At 36.5% G+C, this 21673-nt stretch overlaps 1 protein-coding gene across 1 annotated transcript; it reads right to left on the bottom strand.

Annotated features, from left to right (window-relative positions):
* Window positions 1-9119, bottom strand: LOC129280997 (5-hydroxytryptamine receptor 1A-like). The gene is made up of 2 exons (XM_064095616.1): window positions 8457-9119; window positions 1-573 (listed from the first exon to the last, which is right to left on the bottom strand). The coding sequence occupies exons 1-2, from the start codon at window positions 9117-9119 to the stop codon at window positions 1-3; spliced, it is 1236 nt and encodes a 411-aa protein (XP_063951686.1).
* Between the last annotated feature and the right edge of the window lie 12554 nt (window positions 9120-21673).

Raw genomic sequence — 21673 nt, 5'->3', positions numbered from 1 at the left:
TCAGCCTACGGTAGACACGGAGTGTACGCCACTGCCTTCTCCATGCACGCGACGATTTTGGCACGTTATTCTCGCCCACCATCGTCTAAAAACAAGCCGAAACTCACTCTTGCGCGCGTAGATGACGGGGTTAAAAGCACTATTGAAATGGCTTAAGAGAACGGCGAGGTTAAGAACGTGCTGGTTGATACTTGGGACGATTCCAAAGGCAATGATACTATCAAGAGTGAATATCGGACACCATGTGCAGAAGAGAAACAGCATGAGAAAGCAAAAGAATAGCGCTTTCTTGCGTTCTGCTTCTACTCGCTTGAATGAATTCGCTACGCTGCCGGTTCCCTTACTTTTTTCATTAACATCTTTATCTCTTCTATCTGCATTCCCACAATTGCTGCAATCGTCATCGTGTTTGTTATTCTGCGTTTTACTCGTTGGCGCCAAAACGTCCTCTGATTTTCTTGTCGTATCATCATTATCTTTAACGCTTGAAGAACCATTCTTGGAGGCGCCACGAGATGAAGCTGGCACTTGTAGTCGGGTCCTTATCTTCTCTAGATCTTCCAGTTGACGCATCTGTCGAAAAGAAGCAAAATATTCCAGTAATCATCATAAGATGAGATTGATAGAAAAGAGTCCCTCAAGAACAGTGATTATGATATCAATAACCCCAACAGGAAAGAACAGTGTCCCACAGTGTGTGCCGCAGTGTGTTCACAGTGTGGAACACAATGTGAAATCACCTTCACACTGTTAAATTAAGCTTTTAAAAAGTGTGAATTACATATTCACATGGTCGCCGATGTGAACACGCTGTGAACAGTCACACTGTCGAGATGTCCACAGTATGAAAATACTGTCACAGTGTTGAATTTAAGCATTTTAACAGTGCGAATAGTATCTTCACATAGTCCGCTAAGTAACCACTCTGTGTGACACTGTGTTATTTCCAGCAGGGGTGATATTGGATGATATAGTCGTTTAATATCTACTTAAGATAAATACCTTTTCATTCAAACAGGGTGATTATGATTATTTCTTAACACCAGGAACGATTCACAAACACAACATGATACAGATGACTTATCATTGTAAAACCTGTAGAGTCTCCTCTTTAATCTGGTATATTTAAGTAGATAACCCATTCACGCATGAGTGAGTACAAACATTATGAAGAAAGCATACCAAAAAGTCATTTAGCAGGTAGTATCTGAATTTCAAACAGAAAATCACCTGTCAAAAATGTTATTATCTTCTTTTTAATTTTGATACCTCGATCAAAGAAAATGGTTAAGATCGTCGATAATTTTCGGTTTCGTTTTTTATGGGACTCATAATACCAATTGACAATCAAGTCCACCCCAGAAAATCGTTGATTTGAATTAATAGAGAAAAATCTAACAAACATAACGCTGCAAATTTCATCGAAATCGGATGTAAAATAAGAAAGTTATGACATTTTTAAGTTTCGCTTATTTTTCACAAAACAGTTAAATGCACAACTCAGCGATATGCAAATGAGAGAGTCGATGATGTCCATCACTCACTATTTCTTTTGTTTTTTATTGTTTGAATAATACAATATTTCAATTTTTACAGATTTGACAATAAGGATCAACTTAATTTAACCATACACTGTTAAGATAATGGTAATTCAACATGTTCATGGAGAAATAAAACTTTGTTTCACTTGACAAGGAGGAGAAAATTAGAATATTTCATATTTCATATAATAAAATATAAAAGAAATAGTGAGTGGGTGACGTCATCAGTCTGCCAATTTGCATACCGACCAGGATGTGCATATAACTGTTTTGTGAAATTAAGCGAAACTTTAAAATGTCATAACTTTCTTATTTTACATCCGATTTTGATGAAATTTTCAGTGTTTTGCTTGTTGGATTTTTCTCCCTTTTTTCAAATCAACTTTTTGTTGGGGTGGACTTGTCCTTTAAAGCAACAAAAAGAAGAAGAAAATGAGAACAAAACATTACGCAAGTAATTGGGAAATGAATCTTGATCTGAGGAATCTTTGCCAACTCATAGAATTGATTCACGTCAATAGTTCCAAGAGATAATTATAATCTTTATGTTATCTCTTGTGATTGCAAAATTTCCTGTCTAATGTGATTAGGGAAGGAATTGTGGTAGTTAAGTTTAATACCAATATTGCTACTATTTGAGACAATTTGAAGATTTCATGTCTTCTGTCAAAATATTTGCCATCTCACGCAATTGCTCTCTTAACGGGGAGGTTCACCCGAAGAAAAATTTGTTGTAAAAAAGCATAAAAAATAATGAAATTATTGGTCAAGTTTTGAGGAAAATCCATTAAATATGAAGAAAGATATTAGAGTTTTAAATTTTGGATTTGTGACGTCATAAGCAAGCAGCTGCCTCATCTATTTTGCAATATAAGATTCATAAATTTATTTTTTTGTAATTGTTCGTGATGACTTATTTTTGTTTTCTCTTTAGGAACGGGTGTAAAATGATATGTCTATTGAAATACTGAATGTACAGTAAAAACCATTTTCATTTCTTCCGAGAAAATGAAATTTCCTTAATTTTTTAAAATTCGATATATAGGAAAGCTGCTCGCATATGACGTCACAAATAAAATAATCACAATTATAATAACTTTTTATATTCTTTGATGGATTTTACTCAAACCTTCGAAAACATTTTGTATTATTTTTGTGCTATTTTTACAATAAACTTTATGTCAGGGTGAACTTCTCCTTTAAAATGTGCGAAGTTTCATATACATGTAGCTTTAATATGATTAGGGAGAGAATTCCAGCATTTTAGTGCAGTATGATAGAAGTAGTTGCCAATCATTACTACCCTTTTCAGGCAATATTGTCAATGTCCAGCCTGTAACAAGATTAGAGTTGTGGCCAGTTCGCCCTCGAGTGATATCTTTTGTTCGATTGGTCAAGTATGAATTGATCTTTGATTGAAAACAAGTATACTGCACATAGCCCATTGTATAACTGAAATGAATGCGTTCTTGAATCCAAACAATGAATAGATCTAACCATTCTATGTTCATTTGTTTTGATCTGTCAAAACTATCATACTGTTTTCTGTTTAATAACAAAGTGTAAAGAGATAGTGCTGTCTTTCTTCCAACATAGGGGAGACCAGGGACATTTTTAACACGAGGTTAATGTAATAGAGGCTCTCATTGCTAGCAGGAAGAAGCTAACAAGGATAAACTTTTTACAGAGCATGTGCGGTTCATCGCTCCACATGCTGTTCGAGTGTAGGCAAATATAACCATTCGTGGAACTTTCTACAGCAAAATAACTGTTTTAGAGTAGGAAAGTAATTATCTCACATTACATAATGTTTTTCTTCTGGACAAATATGTAATTGAGCTATAGCTGTCATTTTTTTATGTTTAGAAAGTATTTTTTTAGGTCTGTATTTGACTAACATATTTTTCAACGACGAATACCCATGCTAAGATAGAAGCAAAGGTAGCCTTCAAGGCTGCCATATAAGTTTAGAAATAAGGTCTACATAACTTTGAACATATATCTGTTAAATTTGTTTTGTTAAAATGAGAAATAAGAATTTTGTCTTAAAAAGTTTGCGCATATTGTGTTGAATTGTAAATCAGAGCATTCCGTGTTTTTGTGCTTGTTCTAACCTTTATGATATATATCACTTTACTAGAAAAGAAAAAGTTAAAAATACGAGGAGAGTCTACTATTATATGTTCTAATGTCAACATTGTGAATCTGAGTAAAGACTCATTGTTGACAAGGAAAATGGTAGTCTTTTCTATAAGCTCAGACAAGAGAAATAATAAATTTGAACATATCTATCCAATAGATATGGATGAACTATATTACAAAATGTTGCGTTGAATTTACCCTTAAAACATGCATTTTGCCCTTTTTTGGGGGGAAAAATTCCTAGCAAACAAGAATGTTTCCTTTCTTGGTTAATTTTTTACTCGTTGTTTTTTAGAGTGTATATATTTTTATTACCTACAATATACAGAGAGGGTAAATAAAAGGGAGTACGTGTAAATTGAAAGAGGGAACATTTCTTTCGTACAAATGGTATCTGATTAAAACAGTAATTCTGGATTTGATACGTTGTTCACACGGTAAAGAAATATAGAATTTGTCCAAAAAGTGTCATGTTTTTAACAAAGCTGTCATTTCCCAATATTTAAGAAATAATGTCACTTTATTTGGAAAAGAATACAGTAAAGTTAAATAAAACAATGTATAGTGTTTTACCACATTCATCCATTTCAAGAGATGTTGGGTAGGTATTGTAATTTAAAGTAGATACAGAACCCAAATAGAAATTGATATTTAGTTCTACAGTTAGCAGGTTAGGGTGAAGCCGCAACAACCTTAAAAAACAGTCAAAACGTTCCCAATGACAATAGCAAGTGAAAAAATATAATGTTTAGAATCAAGCGTTGTCATTTTTTATTATATTTGGGGCTTATGTTGTTTAAAATTAAATGTTAAAAATCTTTCATCTTCCAAGTGCATAAACTTTGATAAAGAAATATAAAATGTTACAATTTCATGTGTTACAATTGCCCAAAAAGTGTGTTACAATTACCCCATGTTGTGGGGCAATTGTAACACTTGACCTCTTGTTTTCAAATAATAATAATAATAATAATAATATAGGGTATTTATATTGCGCACATATCCACCTTGTTAGGTGCTCAAGGCGCTCTTATATTACCCGGCTAAGCTAGGCGTTCATAGCGCACACAGCTTTTTAAGGAATTACTTCCTACCGGTACCCATTTACCTCACCTGGTTTGAGTGCAGCACACTGTGGATCAGTTTCTTGCTGAAGGAAATTACGCCATGGCTGGGATTAGAACCCACGACCCTCTGTTTCAAAGTCCGAAGACTAATCCACTGGGCCACAACGCTCCATATAATAGCTTCTAAATTATTTTGTTTTAACTTAATTCAAGCCTATTTAAATGCCAAGCCAAGATATGCATCTTTCGTTTTGTATAGGTTTGAGCAGGTATTTAGCTTTAATAAAGGTGATAATTCAAATTTAGTAATTAATGTCCCCGGTCTCCCCTACACATAGGAAAATAGAAATTTTAGAAGAAAAAGACAGGGGGAAAGGGGAAGAAAAGAGTGAAAGTGAGATAGACGAAGAGGTAGACAAGGAAAGGGTAAAGAGGGAGAGAGGATGAGAGAGGGAGGTGGATAAGTGAAGAAAGTGATAGGGGAAGGGATGAGAGAGAGAGAGAGAGGGGAGCTAGCTATAGGGCGGGGTTTTTTAAGTCATATTTCTCCATGCTGTGTGTTCTGTAAAACATGAGTTACAGAGCGCAAACGCGAAAAGTAAAACCTGAAGAAATAGGGTTTTAAAGACGGAGAATATACAGAATTCATGTATTGTGAGAGCAAGCTAAAAAGAGTTTTAATTGTTGATGGATGAAATATGAGAAAGGGAAACTAATATCAATGTTCAAATCACCGCCGCGATGACCTTGTAATGCTACGAGCTTTTATTCCCATTTAACATTTACCGCATCTGATTCTCTAGAGATTAAATAAGAGGGGACCCACGAACGTGTGAATTATCAAGATTTTATGCCTTATAGCCCGATTGTCAATCAAATTAACAAGTATGAAAAGGTGGAATGCCATGACGGAATGTACAAGACTCCAATAGTTGCTCAGAAAAAGCTTGATGATAAATAATTTATCTTTTTCTCCATTGCCTTAATGCAAGGTGTCAAAATGTGCAATACGTGTTATCACAAAAGGAAATTAGTGCGAACATACATAAAACGTTTAAAACCTGAGTGAATATTAAAGAGTAACTATTTTCTTATGATTATGGAATATTAGATGGGGCACCCTAATCATTTATACTATACTGTACATTAATGTATGATTTTGTATATATTTTGGTTTGTGTATTGATTTTTTAAATGATTGAATAAAAAATTGAATTGAATTGATGAATAGGATGTGGAAAATGAAGAAAAAGGAGGAAAAGAAAAAATGACGATGGTGATGATGATGCTGAAGATGACGGTGATGAACAAGAAGGAGTTCAGAAACCCCTTCCGAATCGTTTGATAACTACCAAGAAAATAACAGTGATATAATGATGTGATTGAAGGTTCATAGTGTCCAAATTCTTTTTCACTTTTTTTAAGGAAACGTGAAAAGTTTCTTCTGTTTTTATCATGAAGGCAGGAACACTCCAAGGACAAGCAGGAACACCTCTATTGTCATATCTAGACTTGATGCAAACGTTATCAAGATGATATTGGTTACGCAAACATTAGATGTGGTTTTATTGAATTAAGTTGTCAATGATACTCCGCTGCTTTTCACTGACATGACGACGATGTCTGAATACCATGCATATTCGCTTTCAGGACTATTGATTCATCAAGCACACACACAAAAAAAAAACACACACCGCCGGCGTCATGTTCGAGATTATTTAGATAAGAACTTAAACCTCTCGTTACACGCCACATGGAAACCGATTATAAGTGTACTCGAAATGCATTTAGAGACTCTGAACAAGATACATATGATAAATCAAAGACAGTTGAATTTACTTTCTTGCCTATAGTACACTGGTATATTGCTAGGATTTTCGTAAGGGAAGGGGTAAGATGACCTCCAGTGAACACCATGTTTGTTTCTTTATTAAGAAATAGGAATAATGTAGCTATCCTACCAAATTCTTTCTTTACTATACTTCTCTCTCTCTCTCTCTCTCTCTTTCTTGTTTTACTTTCTCTCTTTCTATTTAATTTTTTTTAATCACTTTGAGAAGAATAAATTATATACCTCTTTCCGCCGTAGAAGCGCACCTGATTAAAAGTATAAAGAGGGGCACGTCTGCGCACCTAACTATTCAAGTCAAGATTTAACATAATTTTCTTTTGATTTTACAACAATTTTATGTTAACAACCATCCTTATATTCTTATGATTAAGTGTGCCAAAAATACCATAAAAATTTTGAAGAAATATATTTTTTTCTTGGAAAAAAACAGCAGCCAGTCATTTTCAGATTGAACCAAAACCAAAAAAAATGGTGTCTCATTTCTGCGCACCCATTCACTTTAGAAAGGCTGCATTTTGAGGCCGTCACAAGAAATGCCCGAAATTTATTATTTTCTACCATTTTATATGGGATTTTTTTAATGAATATCTTTCTATAGTACTGAATTGTAAAGATGTGGTCGTTGTACATCCCCTTTTATTAGAATCGCGCAGATACGCGTGTGCGCAGACAAGGGGGACGTTTGACATCCTTTGTTTTACGAGTAGAAACATTCGGTGATATAAAATGCACTTATAGAAAATAGTAAAAGTTTCATTAATGGGATATCAATCATTCATTTTTATTTGCATATTTCGAATATTTAGGTGCACTAGTAACCCTGTGCAAAATTTGGTAAAAATCTGACTATGGAACGTCCTAAAAAGGCGGACTTTGGTGTTGGTGCACACCTAAAGTTTTATGACTATTTTGGGATAAAGGTAAATGATTATTCCTAGTTTCGCCTACATATACCTGGTGTCAAGAAAGGATTGTTTAACCTTAAAATATACCCCTTTGTTCTTATGTGCTACCTTGCAAGCATTGTTGTGAAATAAGATTTTAAATGCATCCACGTCTGACATTCTGTGTTTTTCGAATAGAAACATTCGGTGACATGCAATGCACTCAGTTTCATAAATGGGATATCATTCCTTCATTTTATATGGCATTCCGTAATCACAACCTTTATCCGTTTCTTATATGAATGTAAATAAACAAAGATAGCATGATATGATAATGAATCAAATGAAATCTCAACCTAGTTTCATAATCGGATTCCATTGAAGATGATCATTACAATGTTAGGCGTTTTCGCGTTACTTTTATTTAGACACTTACAGCTGTGAGTCAGAATGCCGATAGACAGCTTGTAATACTGATGTTGACATTGATTCCTAAAGGACAAAACTCAATTCGAACAATGACAATAACGAATAATGAAATGAATACTCAGTATTATGAGGGTGGGCAGTATATTGATAGCCGAATTAGAAATTCTTCTGAAACACGAAAAGTAGAGGATGAATATTTGGAAAGATAAAAGTAACGATAAATTGAAATTGTACTGTATTGTGCTAATGCAACAGGCGATATCTATACACTCTAAATTACAGGGATTTAAAATAAATCCTGATCGGCTGTGAATAGGGACCAGTCGATTTTGGATTTAGATTTAAATCTTAAAGATTTATATTTAAATCTTAAAGATTTAAATTTTAAGCATTTGTGGATTAAATATAAATCCTTAATATTTAAATCTAAATCCAAAAATCGACTGGTCCCTATTCACAACCGATCAGGATTTATTTTAAATCCCTGTAATTTAGAGTGTAGGCCCACTGATAACCAAGAGTGCATGAAGTATTGTCTTACCTGTTTTGAAATAGCTTTGAATATACTGCGATACATGATGCACATAGCGATGAATGGGGGTATCATGCCAACGAAGAACATGAAGGCCAAGAAGTCCATACTAACAATCTCTATCAGAACACAGAGGCCCTTTGAAGGATCGCCGTTGTTCCAACCAATCGGCATGACCAAAGCGACGGCGAGAGGGAAAGTCCAAGCCAGGAACACGTGAAGTATGACCCGATTGGTGGTACTGATGGTTGGATAATGGAGGGGTCTGCAAGTGCAGTAGTACTGGTTGAAGGTGTGTGCCAGGAGAGAGTACATGGAACACAGATCCAGGAGCAGGACGATGGTCAGAAGCGTCATGCAGAGGCCGTAATTCCTTGGGTAACCGTTGAGGGCGAGCAACAGGGAAGGAATCCCTAAAACACCCATGCAGAAGTCGGTAATGGCCAGGGAGACGAGGTAGGCGTTGGGTACGGTGTGGAGCTTCTTTGTGGCGGCTACGGCTATGACGATGGTGGCATTACCGACAGCTGCACAGAACCCCAATATCACCTCGCATGTATAGTAGGCAATGGTCATCCAGGGCATAGGAGGCGCATCATCAAGACTTTGGCCTTGATCTTCCCATGTATTCATTGCAGGGGAGCTGGAAACTGGTGCCACTGCAGTTGCCATTTTGCTCAAATTTCTTCCTTAATGGTAAACCTTATCTCACCGTCCAATATCAATGATTGAATCTGTATCCATGTGATCGAGGAATTATTTAGCCCGTCAAATAGGTCAGGTTACGTTTTTATAATTAACAAGACGCTCGAAATCAATACCCAAACCCTCACCAAGAGGATATGTTCGTAATCATGGTAATGTAGCCCCTGAAAACAAAATACTGATGTAGCTGAGTCAAAGTACAAGAAAACCTGATCAAAGTTTTAGATCACCTTGCGGGACTGACATGCGATGCAGACGAAGATTTAGAGTGGTTTCGGTTTACTTCATCCAGCAGTATTCTCTGCAAGAGACCTTTATGGCACAGGTGACAATTAGCAAGAGTTCCATTGCACAAAAATGTCTTCGATCTAAACTTCACAATCGCAAGTACATGATTTTATACTTTCTACTAGGGTATATTAATTTCGTGGCCAATGACATGCATGGTGTGCGTAAAAGACATCTGACGTAGTCTAATCTTCTGATCGGATCTGACAATAAATTTGAAAACCAAATATTTGCTCAAGATTACGTTCTCTTACTTTACACACAGGGAGTCTTCTCAGATTTGTCGTTTTCCTCATATATTGATATGTTTGAATATTCATGTATATTGCAAGAGTATAGTCCGAGTCGAAGTTTGGAGGTGTCGCAAGTCAAATATCAGCGTCATCGCAAAGCACAACAGTGATGATCGAGTTGGTCGATATACTTCGTCTGGAGTAAAGAGAGAGTGATGTAAGCTGGCTGGCTGGTGGTGGGGGTTTATATAGCATTTACGACGACATCATGTGCTTCATCAAACAATAGCGAGTCGGAAAGTGATTTAGAAAATTGATGCATTTCGAGCAAAAATTTCGACTACGTTTCACCGTTAGAGGTTCGTAATTCCACCGAGGTTCTGAATTCTCTTCAATAACAAACGGGACTCTTGCAAATGGAGGGAGGAGGGGCTTGCAACTATGAGAAGTATTGGCTGGCAAGCTAAAAAGCTAAAGTTTACTCCCCTTTTCTCCCTTTATCTGGCTGCTAGCTTATGCACTCGCTGAACTGCTATAAACCAATGTCATACATAGGCCTATGATATTTGCCATTTCATTTTGCATTATGGTTGTAATAAACTTTAATTGTTTTTTTTTTCATGGATGTTTGCGTTCTTGATAGTTCTGACTGAATCCATGTTAGATAGATTAACAGTCAAATAAATAAAGCATCTTAAAAGCAGATTTTATAAAAGGGTGAAAGACAGAAAAAAAATCGAGAAAATTTTATTCAATCTCTAGATTATTACTTAAGTGGTTTTAGTTGTACATGAGGAAACAAAACGGTACTGAATCAACTGGGTCACGTAGCTTTCCTTCTTTAATAATATGTGCATAGCGGAAGCCTGTTTGCAATTTAAATGGGGCAATTCGTCTTCAGAAAAATGTCACTGTTCCAATAATGTTCACTGACTGAATTTATTGAATTATCGCCCAACAGGTACTCAAAATCAATCCAACAAATTCAATAGATTCATTCATGTCTATTTTTAAATGGCAGTCGTCGAAACTGTTTCCATCGCTTAAACGTCAATCAAACAACAATGTTATGTACGTTTAAGAACCCTACATGCGACATTAATGACATTGCTCCTCTTCAGATGATGTTTGAAGGTTTGCAACTTTGCATGGTGATATGAACAATCGCGAAAGTGGTTTACGGTACACCATGTGAAACAGTGGCGTATACCGTGGGTCACGGCATGGGGGCATCAGTCACTTAGTGGGTGCGCGAAGCGCGCTCAATTGCAAGGCACACTGACCTAAGAGAGAAATTTTAAGGACTGTGCCATTAAACGGATATGTATCTCACTGATCAAATAATGCGAGCGCGAGCTGAATTCTTTTTTATAATCAGAACTAAAAAGGGACATCATAAGCAAATTTCTGTCATGATACGTACCTGTCTCACTAGACAAACAATGCGATTGCGAGTTGGAAGTATTGTATATTGAACCCAAACAGGGACATCTTAAGGACTATTTTTTTAGGAATCCATTAAGAGTATACATATTTCACTATAGTAATATAATGCGAGCGCCAAGCGCTTCCTGATTTTGTTAGAATTACATCTAATCATATGAATCACTTTTTGTAGTCTTTTGATTATCGTACGCGAGCTGAAAATTTAGGAAATTCAGACCTGAAGAGGGGCATTCTAAGGCTTGTTTGAAGTAATTCACTGACCATATGTATTTCACTAACAAAATGATGCGAGCGCGAAGCGCGAGCTGATTTTTTTAATATTCAGATCAGAAAAAGGAACACTTTAAGGACTAATTTTAGGAGTTCATGAAGAGCAGACATATCTCAACAATCCACTAATGCGAACGTAAGCACGGAATGGAAATGTTTTATATTCAGACCTTTAAGTAGTAATGAAAAAAGATACATATGTCACTATATACATAGAACAATAATAACTCGAAGTGCGAGGAAATATATTTGATGTTTATACTGACTTGAACGGAATGTTTTAGTACAACAGGATTATAATATATCTCGTTAAACAGACAATGCGAATACCAGGAATGATGAACACATATATTGGCCCTGAACAAATTATGATTATAATGTTATGAAAAAAATATTTCTTATGTAATAACATAATAATAGGATATAATATATTATAATGTACAATAATTTCTTCTTTCCCACTACGTTTCTCTTCCTTTCTTCCTCTTTTTCTGCTCTTCCTCCGTTTTATTTTTTATTTATTTTTTTATTTTTTTTTGTTTCGTAGTATATACGCCACTGATGTGTAAAATTCTGGTGCAGGAGTCTACTCTCCTGCTCCTGCTAACACTCCATTCGCTGACTCAAGCTAGCCATCTCTCACCAGTCCTACTCAAGCCTTCTACTCCAGCCTGTCTACTTCTCAGCTTTCCACTCCTTCTGATATACAGTCCTTTAAGGACTACACTCATTTCGAAAAGAATACTCTACTTTCAACTCTCCAATTTCTCGCCTTTCCATTTCATCTCCATTTTAATCCACTTTTTATATCTCAGTCCCTCCCGGATTTTATACATGGTGTACCCTTCGTAAACCACTTTCGTCTTTGCTTCATTTAAAACAAATATGATTTAATAAACGCGCTAAATGACAACCATCTTGGGCGAGTAATAATGTTTTGTCGCGGTTCAATTGCGTGTATACTGCGCGCTTTGACATTTCCACGTAGATGTTGATTACTTACAACTTGTGTTTGGACACGAATCTGTATCGAGTCAAATTAAATATGTGATCGTGATCGAGGTTTGAGGTACGGTGAAGAAAGAGAGTCGGAAAGGGAGGGAGGAGGAAGAGAGAGGGTGATCGAGCCAGATGGATGTAGGGAGAGAAGCAGTGGCGTACCGTGGATCACGGCATTGGGGGGGCACCAGCAACAATTTTGAGTCACTTAGAGAGCGTGCGAAGCGCGCTCAGTTGCCAGGTATACAGACATATAATAGAGACATTTTAAGGACAGTGCTATCAAACGGATATGTATCTCACTGATCACATAATGCGAGCGCGAAGCGCGAGCTGAAATTTTTTGAAATTCAGACCTAAAAAGGGACATTGTAAACAATTTTTAGTAATCATAATACGTACCTGTCTCTCTAAACATACAATGCGAGCGCAAAGCGCGAGCTGAAATTTTTGTATATATTGTACCCAAACAAGGACATTTTAAGGACTATATTTTGGGAATCCAATAAGAGTATTGTCATATCTCACCATAGTCATCTAATGCGAGTGCCAAGCGCTTGCTGATTTTGTTTGAATAATATACATCTAAACACATGAAGCACTTTTTGTAGTCATTTTAATCATGATTATCATACGCATCTCACTAGTCAAATATTGCGAGCGCGAAGCGCGAGCTGAAAATTTAGGAAATTTAGACCTGAAGAGGGGCATTCTAAGGCCTGCTTGTAGGAGTTCACGAAGAACATGCTTATTTTACTAACCAAATGATGCGAGCGCGAGGCGCAGGCAGAAATTTTTTGATATTCAGATCAGAAAAAGTGACATTTTAAGGTCTGATTTTAGGAAATTCATGAAGAACAGACATATCTCACCAATCCACGAATGCAAACGTAAGCACGGACAGGAAATAGTTTATATTAAGACCTTAAAATGGGGCAATCACTTTAAGTAGTCATGAAAAAGAAGCATATATGTCACTACATAAAACAATAATAATTTGAAGTGCGAGGAAATATATTTTGTGTATATTGACTTGAAAACGGGAGGTTTTAGTACAACAGGATTATATATCTTGTTAAACAGACAATGCGAGCACCAGGAACAATGAAGACATAGCCTAGGCCCTGCGCAAATTAGGCCTATGTTTCATAAATTTCTTCTTTTCGATCCCAGTACGTTTCTCTCCCTTTCTCCCTCTTTTTCTCTTTTTCCCCGTTTTTTTTTTTTTTTTTTTTTTTTTTTTGGGCCAGCCAATTGGGGGGGGGGGGGGGCACGTGCCCCCCCATGCCCCCCCCGTAGTTACGCCACTGGAGAGAAGGATAGGGAGAGATTGTGCCAACCTTAAAATATTCTTACACTTTATCCACCACATTCAGAAAGTGAGGACAATCAAGTTTCCTGTGTTGGCATTTTCTCGACCATGACAAAAAGGGGCAAAATCCCGCCCTCTTCCTGACTTCTTTTGATATTTTTCCTCTGAATGCATGGCGTGTTACTGCATGTCACGGTATTTACCGCTTAAAATCATGGAAATCCAAGATTTTATAGCCTTCGGTGACCCAGAAAAAAAGAAAGGTTTGAGAAAAATGTTATGATTTCTCAAAGCAGCCGTAAAGAGCAAAGGGGACACTTACCCCCCTTTTGAGGATTTGCTTTTGCTTATCATGAATGTCCCCTTGTTGGTAATTCCTGGATACGCCCTTGCCGAAGGACCCTGTGAAAGGACCTCCCAAAACGAAACTAGATTATCATATATCAATGCAATCAGGCCCTCTCTTTGAAAAACTATGAATGTACGTCCAATGTAGTTCTTATCCCGTGTTCTTATTCCCTGAACAACTGTCTGAATCTCAAGCCACGAGTCAGGAAAATTGTCAATTATTAGGCGTACAATGATACCGTATACTAATGATATTGCAGAATAGATACATTGTTCATGTTATCAAGTAAGGTTGACAGGTGAAGTACGCCTGAGCATCAATTTTGATAAGGCACACCTGAAAATGTTGATTACAAGATAATTTCACGCTTTGTAAATCTATGTACCAACATATCAACATCTTTTTCAACAGATAGCGGCTTAAGATTTTCGTCATTCATGACGTCGCGACGTCATGAATGACGAAAATTCCGTTTCGACGCGTCGAAGAGGAAAATTAAACTTTCTTTCTAATTTAAGTGCCATTTCAAGAATGAACTCTGGCATAGTTATAATAACAAACGGTTCATTAATCTTTGATGCTCAACAGCAAAAATCCTCGTTTATCAGTCCTTAATACTCACATCTCAATTGGAAGCGATTCTACCGCCATATTAACCGAAAAAAAGAGAAATGTTAAAAACGAATGAAATAAGCGGTTTTGTTTGATCGTGACTTTATTCTGCCAATCTTCTTAGGTATTTTTTGAACAAATACGATGCCTCAAAGATCTTACATCTTCCCTACCACCGCATGATTCCCTACGATTGTGAAGTTACCCAAATAAAAAATGCTCCTGAAATAAAAAAAATGCATTTACTCCATACTCCCCGACTCGGTAAGAAAATAGGGAAAAAGAAAATGATGATGATGATGATAAAAATACGATTATCACAACAGCAACAACAACAACAATAATAATAATAATAATAATGATATTAATAACAATAATAATAATAATAATAATAGTTATCATTATTATTATTATTATCATTAACAGTAATGATAATATTAATAAATAATAATAACAACTTAATGATTACAATAATAATAATAACCATCATCATCATCATAATAATAATCATAACAATAATAATAATGATAATGATAACAATAATAATAATAATAATTACAACAATAATAATAATGATAATGATAACAATAATAATAATCATCATCATCATAATAATAATCATAACAATAATAATAATGATAATGATAACAATAATAATAATCATCATCATCATCATAATAATTACAACAATAATAATAAAAATAATAATAACATTAATAATGATAATAATAATAATTATTATTATAATAATAATGAAATTGATATTGATAATTGTTAGGCAAGATGGTATTTCTGCACGGCGGACGTGTCATGAACACATTCCTGCAAATACCTAGGATTCGTCTAAGTGAGTACTAGTATTGAAGCAACTGGTGTACAGATGGGGGGGGGGGTGACTTGGGGGCATGGACCACAAAACTTCACGACCGAGATAAAAAAAAAAAAAAGGAGAAAAGAACGAAAGGAAGGGAAAAGGGTGAAATAGGATACCATTTTCTAAATACTATTCAAAATCTATCAAAAAATATCGAAATAGTAATTTGTTTTTGCTCGCTCGCTACTTTGAGATTTTGCCCCTTACGCCATGTCCGCCACCTCAAATTTTCAGTTCATTACGCTATTGGTTGACGCTGAAAAAAAAAATCACACTAGCAGATATCGTTAATGTTGAAAACATACTTAAAGGACAAATCCACCCCAACGATAAGTTTATTTGAATAAAAAGAGAAAAATCCAACATTACCCCGGAAAATTTCATTAAAATCGGATGTAAAATTAAAAAGTTTAATATTATGACATTTTAAAGTTTCGCTTAATTTCGCAAAACAGTTATATGCACATCTTAATTGATCGGTATGCAAATGAGGAGACTGGTGATTATCATCCACTCACTATTTCTTTTGTATTTTATTATATGAAATATTCTAGTTTTCTCTTCATTGTCAAGTTAAACAACGATTAATTCCTCCCTGAACATATGAAATCGGCACTGTTCATGGTTCAGTCAAGTTGGTCCTTATTGTCAAATCTGTAAAAAATAGAATGTTGTATAATTCCAACAATAAAAAAACAAAAGAAATAGTGAGTGAGGGACATCATCGTCTACTCTCATTTGCATGTCACTGAGTTAGTGCATATCACTGTTTTGTGAAAAATAAGCGAAACTTTAAACTGTTATAACTTTTTTATTTTACATCCGATTTTGATGAAATTTCGAGCATTAAGCTAGTTTAAATTGTCTTTATTTATTCAAATCAACATTTTTTTTGGGGGGTGGTGGACTTGACCTTTAATCAAGCAATGGCGTCGATCCATTTTTAGGATAGGTAGGGGGCATGCAAGACAACCAAATATATCACGCCATACTAACGCCGAAAGGTAAGCAGTGGAAGATCCAGCATTGTCCCATAGGGGGACATGGAAAAAAAATCATCCGCATTTCCTGATCGGCTGCTAGAGGTGCCAAAATTCATTTCAGGGGAATGCACTGAGTGTCGTCTTAATAAGACTAAACATCTTTGCTTTATATCTTTACGAACAATAATATGAGAGCTGAGTTCCTCGGATATGTCATTTATAGACCTGAAAATGGAACCATCTAACCATTTTATAAGCACTTTTTGTAATCACGAACGTGCTAGGCGCGAGCTGAGATTTTTCATATTATACTGACCTGAAAAGAAACATTTGAAGCCTTATTTTACATGTACGAAAACAAATAGACATGATAGAGTGGATACGTTTCGCATTAAAGCGTGGCTGAATTTTTTTCGAGAAACTGCCAATCGTATCAACAATAATTTTCTACAAATAGCATCAAAGATACCTATAGGTTGGATGAAAAAGAAATGTTTCCTCACCGGCACTCTCTACGTGTCATTTATTGTTCAACCCTATATACGAAATATATTAATTACTGTGTTAACTTAAATCACAAAAATCAAGTAGGTCTATATACCTCCATCAGTAATTTACCGGTCCGCATTTTTCGAGAGTTTGCAGATAAACTGAGTACTCCAATAGCTGATATCTTAAAATCATCTTTTCTTCTCGGTATTTTTCATCGACTGTACAATTATGCTGAGATTATTCCTGTTCTTTCCCCCACCAACCATCAATGAGTCAAGACCAACTGCACTGACAACATTTTTTGCGGATTGTGGGGAGTCATTAATTTTATCGCAAAATGGGTTTGGGAAGATATTTCGAACACAATTGATCCAAATCAGTATGGAAACAGAAAGCAATATCGACATGTCACTATTTGACTGGATTGTTACATGAATTATTAAGGAATGCTGATAATCCTAACTTCCTAAGTCAATATTAACGGTCATGACGGATTTTTCGAATCAATCATAATATTCTTGAAGTGCATGTTCGACCTATTGTTATATCAATAGTAGTGAATTTCCTAAGTTATCGTCAACAAATTGTGGAGTATAGGGGTCAGTTATCGGATTCAAGATGCAGTGGTACGGGTGTGCCTCAGGGTACCAAATTTGGTCCCATTTTATTTGTTGATAAGTGATAAATGATGCCTGTGGTGATAGAACTTTTGCATACTTTAAATCATGTAGATGACTTAACCATGGTAGAGTGCATAATGAATAGTCAACTTCCACGACTACAAAATGAAATTGAATTACTTGAATCATGGAATTTTCAGAATGATATTGAACTCAACTATGCACAAAATGTTCCACAACGTCATTATCATTTCCAAAGCAACGCCCAAACATAAATATCATCCCATTGCAGTGTGTGAAATCCTAGGAATTACAAGTCAGAATGATTTAAAGTGGAATGATCATGTGACTGAAATTACGAATAGGAGCAATAGAAATTTATGCTTGGAAGATGAAAAAGCTTATAATCTACATGATCTATACCAGATTTGTTAACAGTGTATATTGTGGTATGCAAGACTAGTACTACCAAGAGTATTTGGTGTTTTTTTCGCTGCTTCATTAATCTTGAAACACTTCCCCAAGGGACATAAATTGAACCAAATATTCAACAAGAACACAATAAAGGTTAGCTACAGTTGCATGAAAAACATGGATACCATAATAAAAACCCACAACCAAAAAGTTGTTAAGCAATCAAATCCACGAGCGGAAAATAAGCCAAAATGTAACTGTCGGCAAAAAAACCAATGTCCATTACAAGGAAACTGTATGCAGACGGCTCTGGTATACAAGGCGACGATCCGACATGGCAACGAAGAGAAACACTACTTCGGACTTGCAGGGGGGACATTCAAAGATAGATACAGAAACCACATCAAATCATTTAAGCATGAAAGATACCGGAACGAAACTCAACTCTCAAAATACATATGGAATCTGAAGGAAAAGAACATCGAATCTACGCTAACATGGGAAATCGAAAAAAAGTCAAACTTAAACCAAAGAAAAAGTGGCTTGTGCAATCTTTGCCTGGAGGAAAAAGTGTCCATAATAACAAACAGAAACTCACTAAACAAAAGGTCGGAACTGATTTCAAAGTGCAGACACCGAACGAGACCAAACCGGAAACCACCGAAGCGTCAAATTGACCCGCCGCACCACACAAATAGCCAATAACGTCAGTCTGCCTGAAGATCGCCTCAAGTCCGGGCGTGAAACCGCCGGTAGCAGACGTTTAACAGGTACGTATATATTATATATATATATATATATATATATATATATATATATATATATATATATATATATATATATATATATATATATATATATTATAATTATAATTGGTATAGTGTCGAAAATCTGACGGTCAATCGGATCGGGGTCGCCCTGGCCACTAACCCGTCTCTGTGGTCTAGTGGTTAAGGCACCGGCGTTCAAAGCTGGGGGCCCGGGTTCGATTCCCGGCAGAGATATTTTTTCGGCATCACCAAGGGTAGATAGCTCTGGGGAACCTTGATTTAAGCTACGCCTACCATTGTTCTCTTCATCCATTTCTTTACAATATTTAAATAAAAAGAGTTGCCAAAGCTGTTGTACATGTATAACTTCACACATTTGTATACTTTCTCCCATACGTGTACTGTATCAAAGCAATAGCTTTGATCCAGCTGAGGCATGGCGGCTTGTCATTGTTCAAAACCCACCTTCACCCGACAAAGGAAATTATAATTGGTATAGTGTCGAAAATCTGTCTATCTGACGGTCAATCGGATCGGGGTCGCCCTGGCCACTAACCCGTCTCTGTGGTCTAGTGGTTAAGGCACCGGCGTTCAAAGCTGGGGGCCCGGGTTCGATTCCCGGCAGAGATATTTTTTCGGCATCACCAAGGGTAGATAGCTCTGGGGAACCTTGATTTAAGCTACGCCTACCATTGTTCTCTTCATCCATTTCTTTACAATATTTAAATAAAAAGAGTTGCCAAAGCTGTTGTACATGTATAACTTCACACATTTGTATACTTTCTCCCATACGTGTACTGTATATATCAAAGCAATAGCTTTGATCCAGCTGAGGCATGGCGGCTTGTCATTGTTCAAAACCCACCTTCACCCGACAAAGGAAATTATAATTGGTATAGTGTCGAAAATCTGTCTATCTGACGGTCAATCGGATCGGGGTCGCCCTGGCCACTAACCCGTCTCTGTGGTCTAGTGGTTAAGGCACCGGCGTTCAAAGCTGGGGGCCCGGGTTCGATTCCCGGCAGAGACATTTTTTCGGCATCACCAATTTTTTCAAAGGGGAGATAGCTCTGGGGAACCTTGATTTAAGCTACGCCTACCATTGTTCTCTTCATCAATTTCTTTACAATATATATATATATATATATATATATATTTATATATATATATATATATATATATATATATATATATATAAATATGTATGTATGTGCGTGTGAGGGTGTGTGTGTGTGTGTGGGGGGGGGGGGTGCGTGTGTGTGAAAGAAATGAATGAAGAGAATAATGGTAGGCGTTGCTTAAATCAAGCTTCCCCAGAGCTATCTGCCCTTTGAAGTCGGTGATGCCGAAAAAATGTCTCTGCCGGAAATAGAACCCGGGCCCCCAGTTTCCAAGCTGGGGGCACGCCGGTGTCTTAAACTAGACCACACAGAGACGGGTTAGTGGCTTATAGGGGTTCAAATTTGAACCCTGTAGGGTTGGTACAATAGCAGCATCCCAAATGGTGCTAATTTTTTAAAAATAATTTTACTCATTTGTACACCTTCAAGGGTGCAATTATAAGCTACCCTATAGGGTGCAGAAATGAACCATGTAATAAGAGTTCAAATTTGAACCTTTTTTAAGTCAAGTATAATGCACCTCAAAAGGTTCAAATTTGCACCTTTCAGGGAGCAAACGAGCGTTTCTTGGTGCAAATAAAAAGGTGCATGTTTGCACCTTTTACCACTTATACCCCGTCTTAACAGACACTTTTCTGACTGCCTAGTCCGATAAAAGCAGGGCAAAGGAAATCCCCCTTTCTGTTAAGACTCTCCCACTGGGAGAAAAGCAGGACAGCGTCGGGAAGGATTTTTCCAAATCTCGGCCTGCTCAGACCAGAGTGGAAGCGAGGAAGAAAAACAACTCTACCCCGCTAAACGCCCGGACGCGAAATTATTTTTCCCACCGAGTTCTGGACCAACATATGAATATTCATGACTTGCGTCTTCGGATTGAGAGTACACATGCGCGTGGACTTGGCCTCGACCAGTGCCGATCGTAAGCATTCACGTTGCTCAGAATGAATTAGCATGGTCAAATTACCGGTACCCTTACATAGTTACATATGTCTTATAGGCTTAGATCTATATATATATATATCCAATTCTTAAACACTTAATAAACTAGCTGCCATTAATGGCAAGACATGTGCTAGGGTAGGGCTAGCTTAGGCTAGCGCATTAACTTTACCTGGACCTGTCTAATTAATGCCTAGTACTAATCAGTGTTATAATTTCTGAAGGTTTCCATGGCGAAGAAGAATAGTGTAGTAGGTTTCACGGTACACCATGTATCTTTCTTGGGCAGATGTTGGTCCTGAAAAGGACCACCCAATCTCGACGTTTCGACAAGTGTGTTCTTGTCGTTTTCTCCTGAGGACGACAAGAACACACTTGTCGAAACGTCGAGATTGGGTGGTCCTTTTCAGGACCAACATCTGCCCAAGAAAGATACATGGTGTACCGTGAAACCTACTACACTAATCAGTGTTGTAGTGCCTTGATGCTCGGCCTTGGCCTTAAGACGCCTTAATGCCTAGCTACTTTTTCAAAGCCTTGGCCTCGAGAGGGCCTTGGCCTTGAGGATTTTGAGCCTTGAAATTTTTATTTTTTAAGGCATTTTCAAGGCATTTTGTATTTTGTACTTTCATTTGTTTTAAATAAGTAATTATAAATGTTTCAATTGTTTTTTTTAATATATTTAATAACACTAATGGTCAATACTACCAATCACCAGTAACAGTAGCAGCAGCAGTAGTAAGTGTACTAGCAGTGTCATCAATTGTAATTGTCACCATTATCAAGAAATTCAAACAAA

This window comes from Lytechinus pictus, chromosome 2 (genome assembly GCF_037042905.1).
Source record: "Lytechinus pictus isolate F3 Inbred chromosome 2, Lp3.0, whole genome shotgun sequence".
Taxonomy (NCBI): Eukaryota; Metazoa; Echinodermata; class Echinoidea; order Temnopleuroida; family Toxopneustidae; genus Lytechinus; species Lytechinus pictus.
This window is presented reverse-complemented; position numbering and strand designations above follow the sequence as displayed.

Bases quoted from the DNA above. Each gene is read 5' to 3' on its own strand.
- LOC129280997 (XM_064095616.1), bottom strand. From the start codon at position 9,119: ATGGCAACTGCAGTGGCACCAGTTTCCAGCTCCCCTGCAATGAATACA. The intron at 574-8,456 runs GTAAGACAATAC...TCTTTTCGACAG, and splicing joins TCAAAGCTATTTCAAAACAG to ATGCGTCAACTGGAAGATCT.